General features: G+C 38.9%; 1 protein-coding gene across 1 annotated transcript in view; it reads left to right on the top strand.

Moving 5' to 3' along the window:
* Rpt2 (26S proteasome regulatory subunit Rpt2) overlaps window positions 1–19,579 on the top strand; it is a 31,346-nt gene that overhangs the window by 2,677 nt on the left and 9,090 nt on the right. The window contains exons 2-4 of the mRNA XM_076197795.1: window positions 11,629–11,782; window positions 14,053–14,177; window positions 18,758–18,943. Of these exons, the coding sequence (XP_076053910.1) occupies window positions 11,629–11,782; window positions 14,053–14,177; window positions 18,758–18,943 (465 nt within the window). The remainder of the gene's footprint in view (window positions 1–11,628; window positions 11,783–14,052; window positions 14,178–18,757; window positions 18,944–19,579) is intronic.

Here is a 19,579-nt window from a genome sequence, read left to right as displayed (position 1 = left end):
ATCGACGCAGCTAGACTGGGGTTCCACAGTGACCAGGCGACTCCCTCACATCAATAGTCCAATCGATCAGTCTGTTGGCGTTGGGGCTGGTGTTTACCTACCTAGTATTGGTTAGTGGGGAAATAAGAATATTTCTTGTTGGATCCCCACCACTTAAAATATTGCGCCGGTATTTGATTGCTCATACCCTTTGTGCCTGTTGTACCTAGTTTTAAAAGTTGATACTGACGGTGCAGTCACTACATGATCTGGCAAATGATTCCACTCACGCAATGTACGGATTGTGAACCAGTTTCCCTTGAGCGAAGTTCTCCAGTGGTCCGGAACAACTAATTTGTAACTGTGGCCCCTGAGTCCAGTTGTGCTGAGGCTGAAAAACTTGGTGTAGGGAATGTCCTCATATCCGTGAAGAAGCTTATAGACTTCAATCGTGTCTCCGCGTTTTCTTCTGTCCTCCAGTGTCTGTAAGCCAAGGAATTTGCACCTCTCTTCATAGGGCAGCTCTGAACATTCCGGCACTAGCTTGGTAGCCCTGCGTTGCACTTGCTCCAGTAGTTTGATATCCTTCACTAGGTATGGCGACCAACACTGGGATGCATAATCTAATATCGGTCGAACCAGCGCCTTGTAGAGAGGGAGCAGGATCTCCCGATCCATGTAGGTAAAATTCCTCTTGATAATGCCCAGTCTGTGTGTATCCTGGTGTTGGTAGCTGGTCTGGTATTTTGGCCAACCATATATCCAGATGTTTTTTGAAGGTGTCAGGAGACACCCCTTTTATGTTTCTCAGTGTGGGCAGGATGCAGTTAAACAATCTTGGCTCACTGAACGAGAAGCTGTTGTTTATTCTGGACTTGATGCTCAGTGTTGATCCAGGAGTAGTCCTCACATAGCACAACCTCCCTCTTCTTTGGTGGACTGTTTCTTGAGTACAAGTGTTGGGCACCCTCTTTTCTAACACCTTCCAGGTGTAGATGATAATATAGCATTCCCTGTGCCATTGGAGAGAAAAGAGCTGCAGCTCCTAGCCTCTCCCAGTAATTCAGTTCCTGGAGCCCATTAATTTTGCTAGTGAAAGTCCTTTGGGGCCCTTCAGCCTCAATAATTTCTGATATTTTCTGGGGAGACCAAAGTTGGCAGCAGTATTCTAGGTGTGGTAGAACTAATGATTTGCACAGGGTTAGCATACACCTTGGACTCCTTGTCTGGAAGGTACGTAGGATCCACCCTTATAGATGCCTTACGTTTAACCCCTACCATACGGTTCCGCACACGTAGGCATCATGAGGAGCAAGTGGATTCGCGACGCTGCCATATCGGCGTCTTGATTATATTTATTGTAGTCGCCCCTGCGTTTTTACATTCTCCCTAATATGCCCTTAATCCCATTCTCTGTGGTTTTCAAAATTCACGGGTGAAAGAGAGAACGATCGATATAAGCGGTGACTATATTTTATGATGCGAGTATTATTACGACACATCGTACAGCTGGCATTGGCCGCTGCCCGCGAGATTTAAGTCCCGGAGTGAAGTGGTTAATGTTGCCTGACTGATGTGATGGTAGGAGGCAGCATCACTGCTCATACTCGCTCCCAGATCTTTCACTATGTCCTTAGCAATGATTTCTTGTTGGCCACAGTAATACTTTGTCGAGTTCTTGAGATCTAAATGGTGGCCATGGCGTAAAAGCTCAAACTTGTCTCCGTTCAGTGCCATATTGTTCTCCTCTGCCCACCTCAGGATTTCATCAAGATCTTGCTGTAGGTCATCAGCATCTTGTGAGCGGATCTTCATTTCAATTCGCGTGTCATTGGCGAAGGATGTAGCTGTAGAACAGTGAAGGTCTCTGTCTATGTCCCCTATCATGATGAAGAACAGTAAGGGACCCAGTACAGTACCTTGGGGGACACCGCTAATAACATTGCTTGCCTGTGAAGGATTTCCTTGTACATTGACTCGCTGTTTCCTATCAGATAAGAAGCTGTGTAGCCATTTACCTAGGACTCCACATATTCCAAGTGCTCGTATTTTGTGCAAGAGAATCCCATGATCCACCTTGTCGGACGCTTTTGCAAAGTCAAGGTATATGACATCGACGTTGTCCCCATCTTTGGTGTCGTCTAGTATTCTGTCGTAGTGAGCGAGCTGTTGCGAGAGGCATGAGCGTTCTTGTCTGAATCCATGTTGGCCATTGTTAAATGCTTCTATGGTTTCCAGGTAGTTAACGATTGCTTTCCGCACTACCCTTTCCATTATTTTTATCAAATGGGATGTTAGTACCACTGGTCTGTAGTTTCTGGCAATGCCCTTGCTACCCCCTTTGTGTATTGGGGTGATTATGCCATATTTAAGGGCTTGTGGCACATGTCCTGCTTGTAGAGACATAGTCCATAGCAGTTTCAGGGGTAGAACTAGCTGATGTTTACAGTTCTTTAGCAATTGGGCATGAAAGCCATCTGGTCCTGCTGCTGCATTTGGTGCGATCTTGTTGATGGCCGCTATAATTTCTTCTATAGAGATCTCTACTGAAGATAATTGGTGTGGAGTCTCCTGGGGTTCGTTGAAGAAGGTGTATGGATCGATTACCTTCATATGGTCTTTCGGTTAGCTAAACACTCTCGTATTGATGTTTGAGCAACTCTGCTATTTTGATTGGGTTGCTCTCGAGTTCCCTAGCTGGATTTATAAGTGGTCCTAGGTTGGTGTACTCTTTAGTTTCTTGTTAGCATATGAGTGAAATAATTTGCTATTTATTTGAATATTAAAGATTGCTCGTAGTTCTGCTTGAGCCCTCTGTTTTTTGTGGGACCGAATGAGTTTTCCCTTGATTTCCTCAAGTTCTCTTTGAATATTAGTAGTGGTTGGTAGGTGGGTGGTCTTTTGGAGTTTGACTTTTAGGTTTGTTCTCCTCTTCATCAAGTTTTTCCTGTCTCTTGGAATAATTTTTCTTTGTTTCTTAGTATTTGTTGGTTTGGGAGGCACTGATTTTGCAGATTTCAAAGCATCTTCTCTGTAGGATGTCCAGAGCTCCATCAGTGTCTTTGTCTTGGAAAAGAGTTACCCAGTTGGTCCGGCCTAGATCTTTTCTAATCTCGTCCCAATCTATATCTTTGTTGAAGAAATGCAGGTCTTGGAGAGAGGAACAAGGGGAGTGTGCCTTTTGTTGAACTATTTGTTGTTTAGTAAAATGCGTTGTCATAACTTTGATAACACCGTGGTCAGACATTGTTGTCTTGGTAACTTCATAAGAATGTACTAGATCATAGTTGTTACTGAATAGTAGATCAGGTATGTTGTTCCCTCTTGTTGAATCTTCAATGAATTGCTTGAGATAGGCTATATCAGCTAGGCTGATGGATTCCATTGCTTGCCTCGATCTGTTCATTTGTTGTTACTCCTCCTCGTATGATTTCTAATGACATTCCTAGAGGGCCAGGTTATTATAATTGGCAAGTCAAAATGACCTGCAAGTATGACTTGTGTGTAGGGGAATGGCAGGTAATGAAGAAGTGATTGTAATAAAAAACCAGATATCTGTCAAAATACAAACAATTTCATGTGAAGAATGCAACATAGGATGAACTTGGAGCTAACAGTAATAGGTCATACTTGTCAGAACATTGACTTGATTTACAAACATATACATTGCATGCAAGAATGTAAAACTGAATGTAAAATTCCAGAACTATGCAAACAAGAATATTTAACATGGTATTTACATAGTCCAATAGCTCCTAGTGTTAAATGTAATTTACCAAACCTAATGCAACCATTCCACAGAAAAATTTTAAATTTGATCTTTCATATGCAAAAAAGAGAAAGAAAAAAGCAAGAAATGTGTTTGTATGATACTGAATTAGAACCAAACTAAGGTCACGATTTAGTAACATGTAAATGTTTTTTGTATTTTTGTTAGAAGTGCACACTTATATGATACAGCATTAGAAAATTAAATATTGATTTTGTAAATTATAAAATGTGAATGTAATACTGTATACGTTTTTCTTGGCGGAAATCTATAACAGAAAATGTTGCTAAAAGCTATATTCAAATGAAGTTACGTTGACTCTTAGATTACAGTTGATTATAGTTGAAGTTTACTGGAAGAGGCCTTATGTGGCCTGTGACTCCAATGTGGCAGTCTAATTTCTAGTATGATGTTGGCCGCATGCAGTGTTAATTTGTGCTCTATAGTTAAATATTTGCTCTTGTTCCTCCCAGAATTTGTCTAGCCTTGCCTCAAACTTTTTGACCGAGTCTGCATTTACCACCCACTCTGGCAGCTCATTCCAATTATTATTAATGACTCTATTGTTAAAGGAGTACTTTCTCAGGTCCAACTGTGCTCTTGGCTTAAATATTTTCCAACTATTCCCCCTTGTACTGAACCCCTCTCTAAATTCAAAGAGACCCTCGGTGCAGTCTCTATCATATACACCAGTGACGATTTTGTAGGTCTCAATTTGGTCCCCCCCCCGGGATCTCCTGTACACCAAGGTGGGCAAGTTCAACTTCCTCAGTCTCTCTTTGTAAGATAACTCCTTGAGGGATGGCATTAATTTAGTAGCTCTCCACTGTACATTCTCCACACCCTCCAAATCCTCCACCAGATGTGGACACCATACCGGATTGGCGTACTCCAAGTACGGTCTTACTAGAGCCATGTACAAAGGCTTGAAAATGTTTGGTTCTAGATGTTGGAAGGTCCTTCGGTAGATTTCTAGTTTTGACCATGGGCGCAATATAGCAATAGAAAATTAATTATTAATTTTGTAAATTATATTGTATCAACGTAATATGCAATTTTGTGAGCGGAAATAAATGACAAAAAAGGTGCTAAAACAGATTTCATAACAAAATCATGTCGGATGAATGGTACGCCATGTTTGTTATGATAGATGCCGACGTTGAAGAAATGAAAGGATGATAAATTCGTCTAACCTAAACTAACCTAACCTAACCTGTGTTTAATAAATCATTACCTCAGGAAGATTGACTGGAAGCTGGTACTGCAGGAAACTGACCCCCAACACCACTCTCAACACACTATTGAGGATTTTGCTGGAGGTGTGTACTGCCTATGTGCCACGAAAAAGTAACAAAAAGGATCGCAGGTATTCCATCCCGCGTGACAGGAAAATCCTCATGCGAAAGCGTGCCAACCTCAACCTAAAACTCATTAAAAGTAGCAATGAGACCCAAAGGCTCTCAATCTCCTAAAAAATATAGGACATAGAGCAGAAAATCAAACACATGAGGAGCAGAGAAGAACGGAGGAATACCAAGCTATAGAAAACATAAGGCATAACCCGAAATTCTTCTACAGCTACTGAAAGAAATTCCTCGAAACCAAGTCACAGATTGGACCCCTAGTGACTGAACAAGGCACCTTAACAGATGCCCCACAGGAAACCTGCCAGATGCTGGCACACCAATACAACAGTGTGTTCAGCATACCAAAGACACAGATGGAAATCCTCGATCCCACAACCTTTTTCAACCAGGTGACTAAGAACCTGAACCAGCTTACCGACATTCAAGTGACAGTAGGGGACATCAAAAAGGCAATAAAGGAGCTTAGGATTAACTCGGCCGCTGGACCAGACGGCATTGCAGCAATCCTACTCCTAAAATGCAGCGAGGTCTTGGCAGTCTCAATCCATATGTTGTGGCTAGCCTCCTTTGACAAAGGAGAGAACCTGGCACTATTAAAACAAGCCATCATAAGCCCAATATACAAAGGAGGAGATCGGAACTTGCCAAAGAACTATCGACCTGTCGCCCTCACGTCCCACATTGTCAAGGTAATTGAGAAATGTGTAAGAGACTAAGTGTTCACACACCTTGAAGTGAATAAACTCATTAAAGAGAATCAACATGGTGTCAGGAAAGGTCGGTCATGTCTCTCAAACCTACTGGCACACTACGACTGGCTACTACGGAACCAGTCAGAGGGGAGAAATGTTGACGTAGTATTCCTAGACTTTGCCAAAGCCTTCGACAAGGTGGACCACAGTGTCCTCCTCCACAAGGCAAGGGATCTAGGAATCTCAGGGAAGCTAGGAGTCTGGCTTCACAACTTTCTGACAGACCATACACAAACAGTCGCAGTTGATGGTGTGAAGTCCATCAAATCCAAGGTAATAAGCGGAGTACCACAAGGATCTGTACTCGGCCCCCTCCTATTCCTTGTCCATATGAATGACATAAATAGGAGGGTGGACTCAACCCTCCTGTCTTTTGCCGATGATACCCACATCAGCCATGCAGTGTGGGAAAGTGGGGACGTGCAACATCTACAAGATTATCTCAACTCAGTTTATGCATGGGCCAACAACAGCAACATGCAATTCAATGAAGAGAAGTTCGAGGTCTTAAGATATGGCACAAACCAAGACATTAAAGACAACACTGAACTGCACACAGAAAGAGGTATGAAAATCGCACCCAAAGCCCATGTAAAAAGCCTGAGCATTCACTTAAGTGATAATGCTACTTTCCAGCACCACATCATGCAGTCAGTGAAAAGAGCACGAGGGATGGCCAGCTGGGTCCTAAGGACTTTCTCCTCAAGAGAGGTTCAAGTAATGCTTACCCTCTGGAAGTCGCTTATTCAACCAATCCTGGACTATTGTAGCCAACTCTGGTCACCACACAAATGCAGAGACATCCAGATGCTTGAAGCTGTCCAAAGGAACTACACCAGGCACATCAAAGGAATGCAAGATCTCAACTATTGGGATTGCCTGGGAGCACTAGGTCTATACTCTCAACAAAGGAGGAGAGAAAGATACAGGGCCATTTACACATGGAAAATCCTTGAGGGACTTGTCCCAGACCCCACGCCCTCAACAATCAAGCCATACCACAGTGTAATGCATGGGCGTAAGTGTGAGAGACAAACTCTCCCATCAAGAGCCCCGGAAAGGATTAAGAGCCTACTGGCAACCAGCCTAGGCCATGAGGGTCCAAAAATCTTCAACGCCCTCCCAAAAGAGGTGAGAGAGAAAACTAAATGCTCAGTGGACAGCTTCAAACATGCACTGGACAGGTTCCTGTAGAAGGTGCCAGACAAGCCTCCAGTGCCAGGCTACACCGCCATCAGTAGATTCTCTCCAAACTCACTGCCAGACCAACTGACCCTCACGAGGAGGGACAACAGGACTGGCAGCAGCGGTAGTCCACTACGGCTGTGAGGATCGACCTCGGAACTTCACTAAGTAAACTTAAGTAAGTAAACCTGCAAATTAAATGTCATCCGGCTCGTCCTCGTTATCGTCGTCGTGAGAGACGTTGGTGGGCTTTTCAACCACTCTCTCAGCTTGCGGGGTATACAAAGTTCTTGCAGCTTGAAGGAATGCATGTATCTCCGCTCCATAACATTCCATCAAGAAAATGTACTTGGCGAGGTACTGTCGGAAGTACCGAGGCTGTCAATTGACAGATGACAAGATGACGTCCCGATCCTATGCTACCGACTTTGTTCATTAGCATATTTGCTTATAGCAAGGTATTTTTTATTTTCATTTCCGCCCACAAAATTGCATATTATGTTGATACATTTTAATTTACAAAATATATAATTAATTTTCTATTGCTATATTGCGCCCATGGCCAAAACTAAAAGAAAATACTGGTCTATCTGATTAGCCCTACTATCATATTGGCTTTATTGATCTTTTCTGCCAAGTGGCTGGAGAAATTTAGTTTATCATCTATGATCACCCCTATGTCTTTTTCATTTCTTGACTTACTGATGTTGCCGTACAAGCAATAACCCTTCTCTTCCACTGTGGTCCTCCCTGTCCTCGTAAACTTGCTCTTCTCAGGATGAAAACTGAGGAGCCACCTTAGATGACATCTTTGTTTTGATAGACTTAGAGGTCAAAGATGATGACCCTGATGACCTCTTGAATTACAGGTACTGCATTATTAAGTGCAGGTTAGGTAAAAATAGACAAATATATCGTACCATAATTTCTTCAGTCTTTGCACCTACCAAAACAAAAATGGTGTCTCAAGTAGTCGAAGCAGCTACATTTGCTTATATATTGCTTTTTAGCAACCTTATTGGTTATTGATTTCTGCCAAGAAAAGCTTATATTACATTAATGTATTATAATTTACAAAATTAACATTTTATTTTCTATTGCTATATCACGTAGATGTGCATTTATGAAAATTTAACTGCCTTTTTCAGTTTTCCTTTTTGTTTATTTATTCATTTTTTATTTGATTTATTTATTAGTTGTATATATAAATATATATATATATATATATATACACAGTAGACCCTCGTTTTACGCGGGGGTTCCCGGTCCCTAACCCCCGCGTAAAACGAAAATCCGCGTAAAATTCCGCCACTGAAGGAGATATACCAAAACAATCATTAGAACCCTAATAATTTTATTTCCACAATGAATTGCCATATTGAACAAAATAATACAATAGAAAAATAGGAAAACAATACAATACAAACAAAAGAACAAGAAAAAACAGTGCATGAAATGAATATATGTAGAAGGGGTAGTAGTCTAGGTAGCAGTCTAGTCGGACTCGGCATCAGAATTAGCTGGACCATAATATATAGGTAAAATTACAATGGGAGTTCACTAAGTTTCTGATGATGAAGAACATATCATGACAACTACTTGGACGATAAAACTTGTAAACAAAAAAATAAAATTGTGAACAGAGATAAATATATTTGGCTAAAAGAAAAATGCAGATCCAATGCAGACACAAATGAAAACCAATGAAAAAACAAATGAAATCTATTTTATATTGTCACAATAATAAATTTAGAAAAAGAAACAATGATTAGCTGTCGCCTATATATATATATATATACAAAAACCCAAAAATCCGCGTAAATTCAAAACCGCGCATAAAAAATCCGCGTAAAACGAGGGTCTACTGTATATATAATTTTTTTTTTTTTTTTTTTTTTTTTCTCTACAGTATATGGGATGATTATATAAGCATAATTAGGTGATGGATAATGAAAGTTTCATGTTGAATATCTGTGCTTGTGTGTTTCCGAAATTTGACCAACTTTAAAATTCATTGTGGAGGAGGGTTTTGACCAGATTTTGAACTGAGGATCTAGTACCTTAGGTTATTGATCCTACTATATGATGCCCAGGACTGCCTAGTAGTACTTGGTACCAAACTGTAAGTGTAACACCCAGGCCATTTTAAATTGTCTGATTGTTTCACTTTTAATATAATTTAGATTTACTCAAGTTTAGTTAGATTCTCTGCAAATTGCATATTTAATGGGGTGGTCTCAGGTTGTAATGCCCTGAACTGTGATGACATATTTTGGCAATCGGAATTAAAAGGGTTGACACAAAAATAAAAATAAAAATCCAACCCTACTTTGACACTAATAGTTGGCCAGTTACTTCATTAACATTAGTGATTAAGACACTGGTTACAGCAATACTGATGTCATGCCCATGCAGTAATTCATTAATGCTGTGGTATTTCTAGTTCATTTATTTTATTCTGTTTAATTTATTGTTACTTATTTTTTACCATACTTTGTTATTAAGTGTTTGACTTGACCATTCTTTGTTATTAAGTGTTTGACCTATGACAGACAACCACCCTTCAGATGGAGTGAAAGAAGAAATTTGAAACAAAGTTCAAATGATCAAGTATTACGTTTTGAAGAAGGAAAAGGGTCGACAGGCCAAAACAACAAATGAAATATGGCAAATGGTTTGCAACATCTTATTTTATAGATACTGATGATGAATTCACCCAGAAAATTGTACAAGGCAAGGAGAGAACACTCAGAAGCTGCCAGGGGTAATTTTGTATATTCCTGAACAGATCAATGATTTGAAGAAATTTGACTTGTGATGAAAAGTCAAAAGCATTTGATAGATGGACAGGAAGTCAGTATCGGGCTGTGCTATGTAACACCTGTCACCCTCCACAACAAAGACCTGCAGTTGCGAGCAACCCAGACAGAGCAAACTGTCTTATGACCTGCCTACCTACACTTTGATGGAATCTATGGAACATACTACATTTATCTCACCTTCACTGCTACATATTTTGAAATTCAACCAATGAACTGAGTATGGAGACAGGAGGGAAAGGCCTCGTTTTTGGATCTGACAAATATAAAACATTGACACCCTTCACATGTACCTACTTTCACTTACACCATGTACAAGGAGCATCTAGAAGCTTTTGCTTATCAAGAGAATGTCAGAATGGATCAAAGGAAAAGATGCAAAATCATCAACAAGATATTTGGAGTGGACAAGATACTGCAGAAGAAGGATGAAGTAGATTTTGGACTGCTTAAGCAAATACCATGCAGTTACAGTGGTTCTTTGCATCCTCAAAGACACCATCACTTAATGCATACTGAGAAAGAAACATGCCCCTAAATTGGAAAAATAACTTGTGCGAAATGATAAACCACTTTTCAAAACTATCCACAAACTGGAAATCCCTAGTACTGCCACAGTTAGAAACTACCCACACACTGGAAATCCCTAGTGTAAGTGTGCAACAGAAACGCGGGGGGACATTTGGAGTCCTTATAATATCCGTGGCCGTGGATTGTGCGCACAGAGGTGAGCCACAATGGGAGAGCTACATGCTCACAGTAAGATGGACAGTTCTAGACTAAAATGGGGGCGACGTCGTACTCCCTGCATGGAAGGAAAACGATCCCACGTTGTATTACACATGTATCGATCAACGAGGACCCTGTGCCCGCAACAGAGAGTCCTTGTACTGGAAAGCGTCTGGGGATTGAGCATGCCACAATACTGTGGTGCAAACCTACGGTGCCCTGCTCGTGTCAAATGCCAAGGCATCTTATAGCACTACACCACACCTAGGACTGCCAGAGTTAGTTGACAAAATATATGAAGTTGCAATATACGGAGGTCCATAGAGCATTGCATGGACAGGGGAACTGTGAATTTGCACCATCAATGTATAAATTTAAAGTCACTGACATAGCATGGAAAGGGAAAACGCCAAGAAAAGGACAACCACTACCGGAAATTCATGAAACAAGTAGCATCACACAAAAAAAGTTGTCGCTTCCACAGACGGACATTTGAGAATTCCCAAAACACCCCTGACAGTCAAGAAGCCATATCAGAGAATGTGGGTAAAAACGGTTCTCAATTGATAGCCTCTGAAAATAAACGGAATTTGATTGTATTGGATAGCTTTCGCTCCTACATCTTCAAGTTTATTGACAATTTGTGTGTTTCAATCAAGTGCTCACTGCACTGGAAGATGGCTATCACAGGCTTATCTGGTCAGATAGTCTATATACATTAGCAATATATAACTAGAAATTTGCATGCACCAGGTGTAGAATATCTGTGGTACTTTTTTTTTCCACTTGAAAATATAATTTCTTTCTATTTCTTGTCTTGTTTTTTCTTATCAAGTTCATGGTGGGTTTTAGCTAATGGTAAACTGTCAGTATATTTTTTTCATTGATGTATGACAAAATTGTAATTCAAAATAACCCATCTGTTGATATACTGTATACCTGTTTTATTTACTTCACAGAATAGAATTAATCACCAAATTCTTCATTTAGATGTAGTCAATATTTATAAAGTTGTCTTGTAATTTCAGGGTCAAAATCAAAGTAGTGGAGGGGGAGGTAGTGGGCAGGGTAGTGATGACAAGAAAGACAAGAAGAAGAAATATGAGCCTCCCGTGCCAACTCGTGTGGGCAAGAAGAAGAAGCGCATGAAGGGACCAGATGCCGCTAACAAGTTGCCGCAAGGTAAACTATTGCCACATTCTTGTATGTTTGTCTGTGTGAACTTCAGTGCCTCAGTACAGAACTAGCCTGGAAATGGACACTATCTGCCCAATATGTATGCACATGCACACATACATGGCTAGACAGTGCAGTGGTACCACTCTTGACTGCTAATTGCTAATTGATTGAGTTCCACCCAGGGCTGAGAATTTGAATTGCTGTACGTAGAGCTGACACTCCAAAAATCCTATGGGCAAGAAGTTGTGTGTGTGTGATTTTTTTTTTTTTACCTAGTTTACCTAGTTGTATTCTCCAGGAAGGGAAGTTATGCTCGTATTGTCCAATTTGTTCTAGACATCTACCACGCTGTGTGGATGATTTTTTTTTTTTTTTTTTTTTTTTTTCTCTCTCTCCAGATCTCTTCTAACTCCTTTTTGAGTTTCTTTTCATGTCATCTTGTTTTTCTTCCAACAGATCACATCTTTCTCTTGTTCCAGGGTTGGTAGTTCCAGTTTAGACACTGTCAGATTTTTTTTTTTTTTATTGGGTGTTCATAGTGTTGCTGCATGCTCCAATCCTGGTCTTATCAGTGTGACTAGTATTTTGCTCATCCAAGTAATTAAAAGCTACATTTATTGATCTTAACAAATTGTAGGTTTCCCCAACTATTTTGTTTATCTGCTTGTCCGGGGATATGTCTATGGTGATGATTGCTCCTAGGTCCTTTTCGGAACCAGCTTTCTTTACTTCCTTTGCACCAATTTTATATTGTCCTGATTTTTTTTTTCTCTCTCCCTCTCTCTCTCTAAATTCAGTTATACTACATTTCTTAATGTTGAAATCCACTTCCCACATCTGACTCCAATCCTAGACCTTGTTCAGATCTCACTGTAGCGATTCACAATCTTTTTCCGTACTTTCTTAAGTAGTTTTGCGTCGTCTGCAAAGAAGTTAATGTAACATTCTGCACCTTCATCCATGTCATTTACATATATAGCAAATATTATTGGAGCCAGTACTGAATCCTGTGGGACTCCGTTTATCATTTATTCCCAAGTAGAATTTTTATCTGAGTACCACTCATTTTTCTTACATGCAAGAAATCTTCTATCCATTTCAATATTTTTCCTTGTGTACCTCCTGGTGTTTCAAGTTTTCATAAATTTTTGTGTGGTACTTTATCAAACACCTTTTGTAAGTCCAGGAAAGCACAGTCTGCCCATCTGTCTCTTTCTTGCATTATATCTATTAACTTTAAATAGAAACTGATCAGATTTGTGGTGCATGACCTTCCCTGTCTAAATCCGAAATGTCTCTGATTTAGTATATTGTTTCCTCCAGATGTGAAATCTATCTACTTTTGATAACTTTCTCACAAATTTTGGCTATTGTACTTACAAGGGAGATCTGTCTCTAGTTTGTTGGGTCTTCTTTATTTCCCCCTTTTATATATTGGCATGATAGTGGCATTTCTCCAGTCTTCCTGTACCTTTCCTTCTTTGAGTGAGCAATCTATTATCATGTATATTTTGTCCATTAGTTCATCTATACATTCTTTTAGTATCCAGTTTGCAATTATGTGTGGTCCATGTGATTTTCTGATATCAAGGTTCATTATTGGTCCCTTATTTCTTTCTGTGTCAGTTATTTCTCTCATTGGGATATCTTTCTCCCCTTCCTTCATTCCAATTGTGTGTGTTTTCTTTACTGAACACAGATTTGAAATTGTGTGTGTGTATGTATTTATTTACCTAGTTCTATCTTATGGGAAGGGGAGCTATGCTTGTGGTGTCCTGTCTATGTATTTTGCCATGTCTAATTTGTCCATAAATTTGTGTATTGTTTTTGCACATGCTATTGATTCGTCAAGTGTGTGTATGTGTGCATGCTTGCATGTGATTCACCATGGTCTTGGATTATATTTTGGACTTATGAACAACAGCTATTTCTCTCCTGGAAGAGAGCTCAGAGCTCGTATATGACCGATATATGGATAATGTTGTGACCTTACATGCACACGCACCCCCAACTCCCCACCCATGAGAGTTGGAGTAATGACTCACAGCACAGCAATACTGAAATTATTTCAGCCCTGGGTGAAATTGAACCCAGACTGCCTTAGTGATGGCCAGGAACTCTACCACTGTGCCACAGTCATGTGGTAGATGTGTGTGCATGGATGTATGTGTGTATTGTTTGTTCATTTATTTGTTTGGATGTATTGTTCACAACTGGTAAACATAAGAGCCACCAGACCACCTAATTTGAAATCTTGAATGATTGTCTTTCAGTTACCCCCCATACACGTTGTCGTCTAAAGATGTTGAAATTGGAGAGGATAAAGGACTACCTGCTTATGGAAGAGGAATTCATCCGTAACCAGGAGACTTTAAGACCACAAGAAGAGAAGCAGGAGGTAAGGTGGCAGCCCTTTAGTGGGTACATATTGTATGTAGTCATGATTTTTTGCCCCTTTTTTGTAAAAAGCCTGTTGGGGCAGATTTTTTATACTGCAGGTGGGACCAAGAACGTGTTATACCATGCATGGTAATAATGGTGATGATCGACGATTTTTCTGTTTACTTTATTTTATTTATTTATTTTGTTTTGTTTCATTTGTTTTGATCAATTTATCAATCTTTTATTTATGTATTAATTTTTATTTTTATTTATTTTATTTATTTCATATGTGTATTTACCTAGTTGTATTTACCTAGTTGTATTTTACGGGAAGGGGAGCTATGCTCGTGGGGTCCCGTCTTCATATCTCATTTTATCTAAACTATTTTTAAATTCATGTATTGTTTTTGCACACACCACTTTCTCATCTAACTTGTTCCAACTGTCTATTACTCTGTGAGGAAAGCTGTTCTTTTTCAAATCTCTTCTATAGCTGTCTTTTTTTATTTTCTTTCCGTGTCCTCTTGTATTTCTGTCATCCCATTTTATCAGATTCTCTCTATCAGTAATTTCTATGCCTTTCATGATTCTGTAAATAGCTATCAAATCTCCTCTCTCTCTTCTTTGCTCTAGTGTATGTAGTTTAAGTTTTTGTAGTCTCTCTTCATATGATAGTTTTGAGAGTGTTGGTGCCAGTTTTGTGATTGCTCTTTGTATTCTTTCAAGTTTTTTTATACATTTTTTTGTACTTGGTGACCATATCGTTGCTGCATATTCCAATCTTGGTCTTATCAGGGTGATTAGGATTTTCCTCACCATTTCTTCATCCAGGTATGTAAATGCCACTTTGATTGTTCTTATTAAATTATAAGTTTCTCCAAAAATCTTATTTATATGTTTCTCAGGTGACATATTATTCATAACAATGACTCCCAGGTCCTTCTCATTTTCTACTTTTTTTATTCCTTCTTCTCCCAAATTATATGATCCTGTTATTCTATTTTTGCTTTTTACAAATTCCATTATACTACACTTTTTTGTATTGAACTCCATCTCCCACTTCCTACTCCATTCTTGTACTTTATTTAGATCCCTCTGTAGTGATTCACAATCTTCTTCAGTTTTCACTCTTTTCAGTAGTTTTGCATCATCTGCAAAGAAGCTCATATAGCTTTCAATTCCTTCATCCATATCATTAATATATATAGCAAACATTATTGGGGCCAGAACTGTTCCCTGCGGGACACCGCTTATTACTTCATTCCATTTTGAGTGCTGATCTCTTATCACTACTCTCATTTTTCTTTCTTGCAAAAAGTCTTCCATCCAATTTAGCAATTTACCTTGTATTCCTCCTTCATATTCTAATTTCTTAAGCAACTTCTTATGTGGTACTTTGTCAAAAGCTTTTTTTAGGTCTAGAAATGCACAATCAGCCCATCCATCTCTTTCTTGTATTATATCTATTAGCCTTGAATAGAAACATATTAAATTGGTGACGCATGACCGTCCTTGTCTGAATCCAAATTGCCTTGGATTTAGTACGTTGTTTTTTTCCAAGTATTTTACCCATCTACTTTTGATAATTCTTTCACAAATTTTTGCTATTGTACTTGTTAGAGAGACTGGTCTATAGTTGGTAGGTTCTTCTTTATTTCCTCCTTTATATATAGGTACTATATTTGCTTTTTTCCAATCTTCTGGAACTTTTCCTTCTTTTAAGGAACTGCTTATTATGCTATGTATTTTGTCTGCCAGTTCATTCCTGCATTCTTTCAGAATCCAGTTTGCTATTTCATCTGGCCCATGCGATTTTCTGACATCAAAATTACCCAAGTGTGTCAATATTTCATTCTTTGTTACTTCTATTTCTTCCATAGGGGGGACTTTTTCTTTCCACTCAATCTCTTCAGGTTGTATATTTTCCCTTGTAAACACTGATTTAAAATGTTTGTTCATAATTTCTGCCATTTCCATTTCCTCAGTGTATTCAACTCCTTGTCTCAATTTCTCCAAGTCTTGTTTGTTTTTCAGTTTATTGTTTACAAATCTGTAGAATAGTTTTGGTTGATCTTTACACTTTTCTATAACATCTTTTTCATATTTTCTTTTTTTCTCTCTGCACTTTTGTACATATTCATTTCTATAACCAGTATATATTTTCCATTTTTCAGGTCTTCTGTCTTTTTTCCATCTGGTCCAGGCTTTGTCTCTTTTGTCTTTTAACTCCCTACAACTTTTGTTGTACCAGCATTTTACATATTCTTTTTCTTGTTTTTGTCTTGGGACATACTTTTCCACTCCTTTTTTGTAAATTTTTGTCAAAATATTCCATTTCTCTTCCACTGATGTTTCTTCTTTGTATATTTCTTCCCAGTTTTCTTGTTGGAAGAATTCTCTTATTTTATCAAAGTTTGTTTTTTCATACATCATTCTTCCTTTTCTATATTGTTCATTTCTTTTCATATATTTTTCTTCATTAAGTTCCAGTTCAATCAATATGTGGTCACTTTTACCTATTGGTGTTTTATATTCAATCTTGTCCACTATTCTAGGTTCAGATGTAATTATTAAGTCTAGCCTCGATGGTTCTTCTTCATTTCTATACCTAGTGTTCTCTTGTATCCATTGTGTCATTGAATGGTCAGTAATCATCTCAAGTAGAGCATTTCCCCATGAGTCATCACCACTCTTTACTGTCATTTCTTCCCAGCAGATTTCTTTGCAATTAAAGTCGCCCATCATAACTATTCTTCCTCCGTCTTCCATTATTTTAGTTAATGCTATCTTTGTGTCCTCTAGCATACTTTTATATTCACTCTCCTCCCATGAGGCTGTTTTCGGAGGCACATAATTGATCACAAATTTTCTGCTCTTCTTATCTCTGTCTTCCACTTCTATCATAATCATCTCTACTGTATTCTTTCCATATATGACACCTTTCACGTTTATATCCTTCTTAGTCAGGAACATAACTCCACCCCCTTGCTTTTTCTCTCTGTTTCTAATCCAATAATTGTATGCATCATGTCCTACACTGTTGGGTGGTAGTGGGCCTTTTAATTTTGTTTCTACAATTCCCATTATGTCCAGTTCTTTTTCTTTCAAATAATCATTCAGCTCATTCAATCCTGTTATTAATCCATCTATATTTGTGTAAGACACTCTTAGTTTTCTGCCACTTCCATTGTGTTCTCTGTTTCCCTTATGTTTTTCTTTTGTATGTCGAACTTCCTTAGTTTCATGTTCACTACTCTCCAATAGAATCTCTCTTTCTCTGACTCCGTTCTGTTCTCGTTTTTTGTCTTAGCTTCCAGTCTTTTCTGCTTTTCTTCCTCTCTTTCCTCTTTATTCATTTCTCTTTTTATCCATATCTTTTTGTGTTGTTCACTTGTTGCTAGTTTCCCTGTTTTGGATAAGATATTCTCTGCCGTTGTTTGTGACTTGAATTTAATCTTAATTGGTCTGGTCTTGTCTGTGCTATACTTTCCGAGTCTAAATTTCTCTTCGATTTGTTTCATAATTCCTGGTTCATCTTCCTGAACTGATTCTAGTAATTGGCTTACTTTTTCATTTTCCTCTTTGATTCTTGTGGTTCTATCTGTGTTGTGTTTCTCTTCCATTCCTAATATAATTATACATTTCTTCTTGTCTGCTAAATCCCTTACTATATTCTCCTTTTGTCTCATCACTTTAATAACTGAGTCTTCAGTATGTTCTTTCAATTGCTGTTTGACTATGTCAGTGAATGAAATCTTATTTCCTTCTTGGGTTTGCTTCCAATTTTTACTTTCTTTAGCTATTGTTTCTCTGTTTTCTTTACTATTCTTCTTCAATTCCTCATTCTCCCCCTTTACCTCTCTTAACTGTCTTTTTAGTTCTTCTATTTCATCAGTTAAGTTTTTATTCGCCTTTTCCAGTTCTTCCAATCTTTCAACCCTTTTTAAAATGGTGTTCATATGACCTAACCTACTCTCCAAGTCCTCGATCACCTTATCAACCTTCTTCTCTAGTCTTGTCAGTCGGGGGGGGGTTTGTGTCCCCCCCACTCTCTTTAAATCCCTTGAAAATATTCTCATCACTTTCTGCTATATTGCTCCTATCTATACCTCTAATCTTCACATTCCTATTAGACATGTTATCATCCAACTCGTCTTGGGGTCGTTTGTCTACCTTACGGCGGCCCGTCAGGGCCATTTCCTCCACCTCCTCATTACCTTCCATTTCCCCAGCAATCCCTCCCCCTCTCCTCTTTCCTTACTTTCCCACTACCCCACGAGCAATTTCCCCCCCCCCCCCTGCAAATACAAAAAGGCACTTCTCTTTGCGTTGGTATCCACAATCTGCACTTTTCTTCAGAGCGTTCTTCAAGCCGTCCGTTCGTTGAAAGTGTGTGTGTGTGTGTGTGTGTATATATATATATATATATATGTATATATATATGTATATATATGTATATATATGTATATATATATGTGTATATATATTATCTCTCTCTCTCTCTCCAAGAAATAAATCCACTTTTGATGGAAGAGGTTCATAGTCCATTTATTTATATGTCATGTTTTTATATCTGATTTTTGTTTTTGTGTACAGGAAGAGCGCAGTAAGGTAGATGACTTGAGAGGAACTCCAATGAGTGTGGGTACTCTGGAAGAGATCATCGATGACAATCATGCCATTGTGTCGACGAGCGTTGGCTCGGAACATTATGTATCCATTCTATCGTTTGTGGACAAGGACCAGCTGGAACCTGGCTGCTCCGTCCTCCTAAATCACAAGGTTTGTAGCTGATACCATTACAGGTATTCACCCCAGTTCTTCAGTGTTGGTCTTGATTGAATTAATATATGATGTGAAACTAGTTTTACATAACGGCAATACATCCACCTTCCTTCTCGCAAACGTACTGCCTATCTCTTCCCTTTTACTCTCATCTGTACCACACCCACGCACATTAAAAGACTCGAACCTTAGGGTTCTGGTTGAAAAACTCCTCCCAGACTCTCATATGCCTTGACTTCTCATAGGAATGTACCCATAGAGTTGCAGAAAGCAGGATGCCTAGTCCTGCACTCCGTCCCATTTTAGCCGTCTTTATGACCCGAGTTGGAGAGACGAATATGGAAATATATACTCAAAGAAGTGGTCCAAGACAATATTAAGAGGGGAGTGGGACGGCATAACAGAGGGACAGTTACAGTACAAGAAAGTAGCATAATTTCTCTGTGATTAGATATTTCCTCTAACGTAGACAAAATGATGCAAGGCCCTGGTCCAGAGGGACACCCCATACAGTCCCTAAAGTATTGATTGCATGCTATACATGTATTTACAATTTATACCTCACAATAACATACATCCAATACCCTAGACAGGGTCACTACTTATTCCACAATTACTACCTCAATCTATGTC

Source organism: Oratosquilla oratoria, chromosome 14 (assembly GCF_046742065.1).
Source record: "Oratosquilla oratoria isolate Oo_2021 chromosome 14, ASM4674206v1, whole genome shotgun sequence".
Taxonomy (NCBI): domain Eukaryota; kingdom Metazoa; phylum Arthropoda; class Malacostraca; order Stomatopoda; family Squillidae; genus Oratosquilla; species Oratosquilla oratoria.
Note: the sequence above shows the minus strand (reverse complement) of the source record. Positions and strands in the feature narration are given on the sequence as shown.